Below are 10,227 nucleotides of genomic sequence, written 5' to 3'. Positions count from 1 at the left end.
CGTTGTTGTTTGGCAGGTCCAGGCTGGATTCAAACCTGCCAGCTGTGGTGGCTGGTGCCCTAGCTGCTGAGCTACAAGCACCAAGTCTACCTCTGCTCTATCTTTTTGTCAGCTGTCATAATTCATTGTACTTTATTGGCTATGGATAATAGAAAAATTGAAATGTGTCTTTTTAAAAGCAGTGTGCTTAATATCAGGTATATCCAGATGAAGTAGAATGATTTTGAAGTATTTCTTCTTTTTCTATTGTCTCTAATATTTGGCATGATAATTTTTGAAATTATCTTCTATTTTTATTTATAAATATTAGTTGTCTATTTTTTGAGACTTTGGGAAAAAAAAAAGAAGTTAACTGATAACTCCATACTTTGAACCTCAAAGTCAAAGCATTCTCTAATAGACATACTCTTATATGACAATGTGAATGTTACTTTTTTTTTGCATCATTATTATTGTTGCTCAGTATTTCGTTGCAGCAATCGTCTGATTTCTTTTCTGAATGTATTTATCTTCGTTCGTTCTTTATGATGTTTTGTTTCTAGTCCTTATCGTAAACATTGTTATTGTTATTAAATTTTAAGCCTTTTTAATTTTGTGAAGGCAGAAAGTGGAAACCAAATAAACACATGTATATGTATAAAGGAAATACAAAAAAAAGAAATTCCTTTCTAACCCAGAGTATAAAAAATAAAAATAAAAGCAGTGTGTTTTCTTTGTGTTGATGTTACAGATTTATTTGAGGTTCCTAGATTATCAAATGGAGCACTCAAATGAATGTAAGAGAAACTTCGTCGCAGTCTATGATGGAAGCAGCTCTATCGAAAACCTGAAGGCCAAGTTCTGCAGCACTGTGGCCAACGACGTGATGCTGAAGACGGGAATTGGCGTGATACGAATGTGGGCAGATGAAGGTAGTCGGCTCAGCAGGTTCAGAATGCTCTTTACATCCTTTGTGGAGCGTAAGTAAATAATTCCTATAGTAAGGAGAACTTTTACATAATCTTCACTCATTCACACTTACTGAGCATGTAATTCTAGAAGTTGGTTTTTAATTTTAAAACACTTTTAAATTTTATTTATTTTTAGAGGCAAGGTTTTGCCATGTTGCCCAGGCTGGCCTTGAACTGGACTCAAGCAGTCCTCCCACCTCAACCTCCAGAGTAGCTGAGACTGCGGTTGCTGGGCCGCATTTACATGTGACAAACGCTGCGAGTCACAGAGGATGTAGAGACAACTAAATCTTGGTCCCTGTTCTTAAAGAATTGACTATTACAGGTTTTAAAAATTCATGTTAAGAGAAAAACTAGATCACTGCCTCATTACAAAGATGTGAACAAGTGGTAGGGCTGCAGAGCGTGGAAGCTGATTCTCTCTCAAGGGTTTCTTATCAGCACCATTCAGCTTGGTGAACAATTATGATTCCACCAAAGCTTGGTCAGCAAAGATTGAGATTTTGATGTTTTCTTTTTTTAACTTTTTGTTTTTAAATAAATTTACATTTAGAGAAAGTTATAAAAATAGTAGAGTTCCCACATGCCCTTCTCTCAGATTTTCCTAATGTTAACATCTTAGGAAGCCACACTGAAAATTAACACTGACAATATTATTAATTAAATCCATAGCTATTATTCAGATATCTGTAGTTTTGCTGCTGATGTCTTATCCAGTTTCCCGCATTGCTGTTGTCACTTGTCCTAAGTCTTCTGCATCTGTGACAGTCTGCCTCATCTTCCTGGGACTTTAGTAGAAGGTCCATCAGTTTGGGTTTGTACAGTGTTTTCTTACAGATTCAGTTGAGGCTGTGTGTTTCTATTAAGACTGAAATCACATTGTACTTTTCTCAGAAAAGTGTATCAGTGAAGTGAGGGCTGGTACTACCAGCTCAGCTCCTCCTGCTGCTGTCAGCTCTGAGCACGTCCTCAAGGTGCTCCCTGCCACTGAAAAGTGTTTTTCCTTTCTATTCAGTAAGTCTTTTTGAGACTGTACAAATACGCAGTCACTCACTGATGTTGGTGGCTTCTGCCTATCATAGTCACTGCCATGGTGTTTGCCTAATGGTGATTGTCGGTTACCATCGGTCTTCCTATGTATGTTAATTAGAATTCTGCTGGGAGCAAGAACTATTCTTTATTTCTTGACTTATTTATTCAACTGTTTGTTTATATTGGTATGGGCTCATGAATATTTACTTTTCAACTATTACACCATAGTACTCTTACTATTCTGTAATACTAGCAATATTTTCTTGCTCAGAATCCAAGTTTTGGCCATTGGGAGCTCCGTCAGTTTGCCTCCTGTATCCTTTTGATATACCCAACTATAATTTTTTGAATTACTTACTTTCTGGTACCCCTCGATGAACCAGACGTAACTTATATTTCCCAGCCCTAGCTTTAGAACCAACCATATTTCACAGGACGCTTTCTTTATCTTAGAGTAAGAACCCTGACTCCAATTACCAAAAATACATTTGTTCAGTCCTAATGCACACAAAAGTAATTTTGTAATTGTTAACTCCAGTTCTTTGAACAATTCTGTCCTCGGCTTTACCGTCAGTGCTGTTTTCCAGTTGCCTGGGTTAGTTGCCGTCCTCTCCCCTTTCTGGTTGATCACATGTTCATTTGTCCTGCACTTAGATGCATTGCGGCTGTTTGTACTCCATGTTGTACCCCCCCTCCATCATGGTTACTTTTAAACAGTTCTCATCCTGGGGTACTTGGAACATGACTCTTGTTCTCAGAGAGCGTTACAAGGAGACACACACTCAGGGCCCCCTGCCTGATTCTCTTCATTCCATTTCTATACCCCAATTTCTCTTTGCTCAAATGAGCAAAAACTCGAGTCTTTTATTATGTCCCTTTTTTTCTTACATGAAGGGCAACATTTTATTTTGCACTTTGCATTTTTTACTTAAAAGTATATCCAGGAAGTCATACCATATCAATTCATAGAGAGCATCCTTATTTTTTTACAAATGGATAGTATATTATACATACTAACTTTCTTTGGTCTTCTATAATATTCAAGGGCATATCAATTATTTCCAATATTTTACATTTAGAAACAGTGCCACCCTGACTAATATTCTGTATCTTCGTATTGTCGGAGTCGTTTCCTCAGTAGATTCCTAGAAGATGGATTGTCGGGTCAAAGGTGGATCATAAGGAGTTGGGCTAAGCATTGCCAAGTATCTTCCCAGCAGAGTTACAGTCTTTTTTAGTTGTGGTACTGTAGACTTAGCACAGTTTGCCCTCAGCTGTTCTCACTGTGTGACTCAGCAGCATGAAGCACATTTGCACAGTTGTGCCACCATCACTGCCACCTCTTCCAGAGGGAAACCCTGAGCTCACTGGACAGTAACTCCCCGTCCGCTCCCCTCTGCGCTGCTCATCTGAGTGGAGTCACACATCTGTCCTCCTGTGTCAGACTGCCTTCACTCAGCACTGTCGGTCCGTCCCGGGTGTGCTGTGTGTCACACTCTCACTCTTTCTCAGGAGTCACGCATCTGTCCTCCTGTGTCAGACTGCCTTCACTCAGCACTGTCAGGGTCCGTCCCGGGTGTGCTGTGTGTCACACTCTCACTCTTTCTCAGGCTGCATCTCATTGCACAGTGTGTGCACCGCGTCCCGTCTGTTCACTGGGAGCATGTTGGTCGCCTCCACCTTCTGGCTATTGTGGATAATGTCGTCATGAACATTGGTGTGCAAGTGTCTGTTGGATTTCCTGCTCGGTTCTTTTCAGTATCTACCTGGAAGTAGAACTCCTGGCTCACATGGCAGAGCTGTTTAAGTTTTTGAGAAACTAACAAACTGGATTTGACCGTCTCACATTCCCCCCGGCAGTGCACAGAGAGCTCCAGGTTCTCCACCCCCTTGCCAACACTTGTTGTTTTTTGTATTTTTTAAAATAATAACCATTGAAATTGCATAAAGTGGTGCCTCCTGTGGTTTTGGTTGCTTGCTAATGGGTGACGCTGAGCATCTTTTCATGGACTTCTTAGCCGTTTGGGCCTGTTCTGGAGAAGTGTCTATTCAAGTCCTTTGCCCATTTTTGAATTAGGTTTTTTTTTAAGTCATAGAAGTTCTTTACATATTCTAGGTAGTAATCCCCTATCAGATGTACAATTAGCAGATTTTTTCTTACTCTATGTTGTTTATTCAATCCCTGGCTGGTGTTGTTCGACATATAAAAGTGTTTAATTTTTATGAAACCCAATGTGTTTTTTCTTTTGTTGCCTTTACTTTTGATATAATAACGAAGAAATCCTTGGCAAGCCAGTGTGTGAAGCTTTTCTCACACGTTTTCTTCTGAGAACTTTATAGTTTCAGCTCTTACTTAACATTCAGGCCTTTGATCCACTTGGAGTTAAGTTTTGTAGACATGTGAGGCACAACTTCATTATTTTTGATGTGGATATTCAGTTTTCCCCAGACCATTTGTTGAAAAAACTGTCCTTTCCCCACTGAGTCTTGGCACGCTTGTCACCAGTCAGAGGGCCTGGATGTGGTGTGCAGCCTGCGGTCCCTGCTCCCTGGAGCGCTGGAGCCACCTCAAGGCTGTCATGGGCTCTAGGGTCCCCTTGTCAGCAGTGCAGCCTGACAACATGCAGAGACCCCCATCTCTGAAAACAAACCCAAAAGTGTCAGGTGGCGGTGTTTGGCCAGGTTTACCTGTGGGCTCTCTTCCACTGTTGAGTGTGTCTGTTCTCAGGCCACACACTGGTCTGGATAGAACGTCCATAGGCAGTAGGTTTTGAAATCAAAATGTGAGTCCCCCAGATTTGTCTTCCTTCTCGAGATTGGTTTATCCATTCATCAGTGTCCCTGGAGCGTCCATGAATTTTAGGACAGGCTTTCCTGATTCTGCAGAATAACACTGTTGGGATTTTGATAGGGTCCCTGTAGCTCTGCAGTTCACTTCCCGTGATATCATCACGCTGACTGCACTGAAGCCATAGACGCAGGATGTGTTCTGTTTATTTCTCATCTGTAATTTCATTCAGCAATATTTTGTGGTTTTCAGTATACAATCTTTTGCCTTCTTGGTTAAATTTAGTATTTTGTTATTAGTGTCTTAGTATTTTATTCTTTTGATGCTGTTGTAAATGGAATTATTTTCTTAGTTTCCTTTTCTGATTGTTCATCATTAGTATCTAGGAATACAGCTGACTTTTAGGTCTTGGTTTTGCATCCTACAGCTCTGCTGAATTAGTTTATTAACCCTCACAGGGATCTGTGTGTGGTCTTTAGGGGAGGGACGTCTGACTGCGGCCCATGGCTGCGGGCTCATCTGGGGAGGACGTTTTTGTTTATCTATGGTGTTGGATATCACAAAAAGCATGTACAGACCTTTTTTTTTACTCATCAGCTTTTGTTAGTGTTTGTGTATTTAATGATTTAATGTGTGGTCCAAGACGACTCCTGCAAATCCAAAGTTTGTAAATATAATGGTATCACAGTAAAATATTTTATGTTTTATATATTTTTCTTGACATATTTGAAAATTAAGTTTTTTCTTATAATTTTAAGATATATTATAACCCCAGGTCTTCTATATTAAAATCATGACTATAACTATATACAGGCTTTATTATAGTTGAATTTTCTTTTTTATTTTATTTATTTATTTTTTTTTTGGAGACAGAGTCTTCTTTAGTTGCCCTTGGTAGAGTGCAATGGCATCACAGCTCACAGCAACCTCCAGCTCTTGGGCTTAGGTGATTCTCTTGCCTCAGCCTCCCTAGTAGCTGGGACTATAGGCACCTGCCACAATACCTGACTATTTTTTCTTGCAGTTTGGCTGGGGCCAGGTTCAAGCCTGCCACCCTTGGTATATGGGGCCAGTGTCCTACTCACTGAGCCACAGGCACCACCCTATAGTTGAATTCTTTCATCTATAGTTTTAAAAGACTCTGAGTTATCAAATGGTCAGTCCCTCCTACCTGCTTTCCATTCGTTCATTTAACATTTAATGTATGAGGGACTGTATGTGATGCTGTGAAGAAACAGAAACACATGGAATAGTGCCTGCCTGAAAGGGTCCACAGATACAGCTCAGGATTAACTGTGACAAAGACCATTTGAGAAATAAAGTGCGTTCCTGTTAAATATCCAGGGTACTTCCTACAGGCAAAAGTAGAAATGTTTCTTGTTATTCCAAACAGAAACAACAGAATGAACAAACGCATTGATGTAGAGTGAATTTGAGCCGCAGGGAGTAGTGATTGAGCCAGTTCTAGAGTAGTAGAGAAATGAGTCAGGAAGGCTAAATTTAGACTCTGTCAGCATCAGGGAGGTTAGCGCCACAAAGTCATGGTCAGAACTGTGCTTTCGATGGAGTGGAGGCTGGTTAAGAGGTTTTGTCCATAGTCAAGATGAGAAAATAGGAAGATTTGAACCAAAACAGTGACAGAATAGAAGAGAATTGTGGAGGTATAATCAAGACAGTTTGGTGACTAATGGAAAATGACAGATGAGAGAGAATGAGTCAGAAGGGACCTACGAGTTTGAGTCTGAGTGACTTGGAACATGGAAATCGAACAGATGAGATGGGGCAAGAGTTTGTTTTGAGCATAGTGAGCTTCTCAGCAGCTGGAAATGTCAAGAGTGGCCAGTGGTGTTGCCTGAGCCGACTGCAGGTGCTGCTGCTGTCACGGCTTTCCTCTGTTCCGTAACAGAAGGCGGTGCGCTGGGCCTGGAGTCCACATAAACAAAGCCGTTATACCACATGCTCCGACAGAATAAAGGCCTGAACTTTGTTCTGAATTTTTGTTTCATTTGAGAACTTTTTAAACTAAACAAATAAAAAACTGCACAGAGACTGTTTTAGTGTTTCAAATAACTGCAAATCAGTGCTTTATACAAAGACATAGTGAGCAGGAAAACCCTCCAGCTTCCCACTCGGCTTGTCTACCGCCAGCCTCTGTACTTGGACCATTCAGCACGCTTCCCACCAGCCCACTGGCTACAGAGTACTTGTAATGGAGCCTTAAAAGGCTTGTATGAAATATAGATTGTAAAATAGCACGTTAATAGTATTTTATATTAGTTGTCTATTTAAACAAGAATATTTTGGATATTGTTTCCAAGCCACCCACATGTTAGGTGATTTGCTAGAGGGCTCACAGGGTCCAGCACTCACCTGCACTGAACTCACAGGGAGGTTGATCACAGTAAAAAGAATCATGGTGGGACCAGTAAGAATCTGCAGAAACCCCTGCTCAGGCTTCCTTATGCCCAGCACCACCTGTTCCCTCACCTGGAAATGCAGTAGTTTATCTGCAGTGTTTCTGCTCAGGGAATCCCATTAGAGAGCCAGTACCTGAAGTTTTTATTGGGACTGGTCACATAGGCATGCATCAAAATTCTAGGCTCCCAAAAGGAAAGCAAGCGTCTGATACAATGGCATTCTTTATACAACCTCTAGGCACAATGAACCACCTTCTCTGTTAGGGAATGGAAGAAAGCTCCAGTTCATAGTTGCCAACCTGACAAGCAGAATCTTGTAAAGGTAGCTGTCTCCAGCCTGCTGTAATGTTAACTCTTTGCCACACAGATAAATGAGGCTGAATCTACTATATAAGTAAAATTAGTTCCACTTGCCTCATTTTACTTTTCAATGTAGTTACTTGTTCACATTTTTGACTCACATTATTTATTTTGGGCAACATTGGTCTAAATTTGGGATGAGAAATTCTTCTCTAATGTGTTCTAGTTGAGATTTTCTATATGTAGACAGATTTTTCATCTAATAAACAGGTGAAAAATCTCCCTCAAAAGAAGTGTGTGTCATCAGAATAAAGGATTTCACAGAATTTATAAAAACAAAAGTCCCAGTGTAAAAATCTCCATTTGCTAAGCCCATTTCAGAGCTTAAAACAGGAAATTTATACATGCTTATTATTAATTCAAATTATTGAACTATTTCTTTTGTTCTTCTCTAAGCTGTTAATGATTTGTAGCTGTTAACGATTCCACCCATGAAAATGATTACTATTTCAGAAAGGTTTATATAAATGAGCTAATTCTGCTCATGGGATGAGAGCTTCATTCACTGCTTACCCACGCTTACCCATTCCATATTGCAGATGTAGCTAAAATAGTATAATTTTGCTAGAATGGACTATACAGAATAGCAATCAGACCATTTAACTTCTTCCCAGGCACTGAATACTAATATATACATACCTCACTCTTTAAGAAAGGGTGTGGTTTTAAGAAGATAATTTCTAGGACTAGAACTGTGAAAGCAGGAGGTATTTTTGGTAGGATGTATCCATAATATGATTGTTGGTGGCATCCTGCCTGCAGGCCCCTGCAGGCTGATTTGAAAGCAGACCATTTTCCAGCTTCATTGCCACTTCTCATCAAAAGAGGAAGAAGCTGAGTCCTGGCCTCTCCCACACGCAACCCAGGAGATAGTAAAGTGGGAAGCAGGGAGAGCTCAGGCCGTACGTGGGAGTAGGTCATAACTGGCACTACTCCCACTATTTGTCCATTGTTTATAAAGATTCAGACTCCAGCCACTTTGTTACAGTCTGAATTGAAGCATGTCATTAACATGCCGTATCAATAACTGACTCCTCGATTCTCGGTAAACAGCGTGCTTATCCAGTGAAAGGCCATGGTCCTCATAGAGCTGCCTGCATCATTATGAATGTATCACACATTTCTGGGAGCCACATATCAATGCTGCTTTCTCACTGCCGTGAATAACATGGAGAACAGTTATAAGGGATCTGTAATAAAACTGGGGCCTTTGAACCAGTGACTCAGGGCCGAAAACCTGCCTTCGTCACTCTGAAGCCACAAAGCTGTCAGCATGCAGTCACATCACGTTCTGTGAGTGAGCTTTAAAAACTACTGAGAAAATCAGAATGCCAAGCATCATAACCATATTCAACTTGTCTTCAAATTGACCCCTTATTTCCTACATTCTCATTTATGAATTAGATAAAATAGGAAGTAGAATTAGAACACAATATAGAGTATGATATTGTATGTAATAAAATTGTAGTATGGTGTATAAATAAAAACAGAAAACTCCAGTTTATAGAAATGAGGAACTCAGAAATGCTGTGTGCTTCTAGGCAGTTTTTTTGTTGTTGCAGTTTGGCCAGGGCCAGGTTCAAACCTGCCACCCTCAGGTGTATGGGGCCGGCACTCTACTCTCTGAGCCACAGGTGCCACCCCAGTTTTTTATGTTTTAAAGTGCCTCCATCTGTACAGCATCATTTCATGACACCTGTGACACAGCTGAAGTAGGGTCACTGGTCAGTTTTGTAAGTTGGCCTGTGAACCTTATAAATGAAACCACCACACACCATTGACTTCCCTGCCTTCAGTATGATGGCTTATTCATAAACTGATACATAGTGTCCCTGTGATGAGCTTTGAAACCATCAATGTTTTCTAAAAATTGTGAAGTAATTATTTGAATAGTTTAGCAATCTATGAATAAATTACTTTATTAGCATTGGGTGTGGTGGCTCACTCCTAAAACCATTCCAGTTTGGGAGAATGAGGTAGGAGGATTGCTTGAGACCAGGAGTTTGAGGCATGAGCAACAGTGAAACCTCGCCTTTACAAAAAATTTTTTAAAAATTAGCTAGGCATCACGATGTGTAACTTATAGTCTCATCCAGCTCCTGAGGAGGCTGAGGCAGGAGGTTTGCTTGAGCCTAAGAGTTTGAGGTTTGAGTGAGCTATGATGACATCTCTGTACTCTAGCCCTGGCAACAAAGCAAGACTCTCTCAATTAAAAAATTATAATAAAAATAAATATTAGTTATGTATGTACATTATTTTGCGCTTAGATTAAGAACAAGAGTATCAACATGATTGAGACCACTAATTACATAGTTTCATCAAACTTTAGTACCTGAGATACACTGTACTGTATCTTGTTCATTTTAAAAGAGGAAAGTGAGGCCCAGAGAGGTTAAATAACTTATATGGAAGAATGGTAACAGAAACAATTTGTATTCATTACTAATCTTCTATTTCTGCTGCATAGCACTGTATCCAAGTTACTCCTGAACTGTAGTAGCTGAGTACTCAGCAGTTAAACCAGCTGAAAAGTTCAGTTGGTTTATAACTTATAAATAATATTAACATATTAATATTGTAATTGTTACATATTTTATGTTATATGACACATATATTATAGCTGAGGAGGACAAAGGGCTGAACAAACCGTACTTGATGATGACATTCTTTTTTTTTTTTT

The 10,227-nt window shown here is 39.9% G+C and overlaps 1 protein-coding gene across 1 annotated transcript in view; it reads left to right on the top strand.

Annotated features, from left to right (window-relative positions):
- NETO2 (neuropilin and tolloid like 2) overlaps nt 1–10,227 on the top strand; it is a gene marked incomplete at its 3' end in the record, with an annotated part of 56,665 nt that overhangs the window by 41,856 nt on the left and 4,582 nt on the right. The window contains exon 7 of the mRNA XM_012806799.2: nt 731–959. Coding sequence (XP_012662253.1) covers nt 731–959 — 229 coding nt within the window. The remainder of the gene's footprint in view (nt 1–730; nt 960–10,227) is intronic.

The sequence above is a fragment of the Otolemur garnettii genome, unplaced genomic scaffold (genome assembly GCF_000181295.1).
Source record: "Otolemur garnettii isolate 467f Iridium unplaced genomic scaffold, OtoGar3 scaffold00058, whole genome shotgun sequence".
Lineage (NCBI taxonomy): Eukaryota > Metazoa > Chordata > Mammalia > Primates > Galagidae > Otolemur > Otolemur garnettii.
Note: the sequence above shows the minus strand (reverse complement) of the source record. Positions and strands in the feature narration are given on the sequence as shown.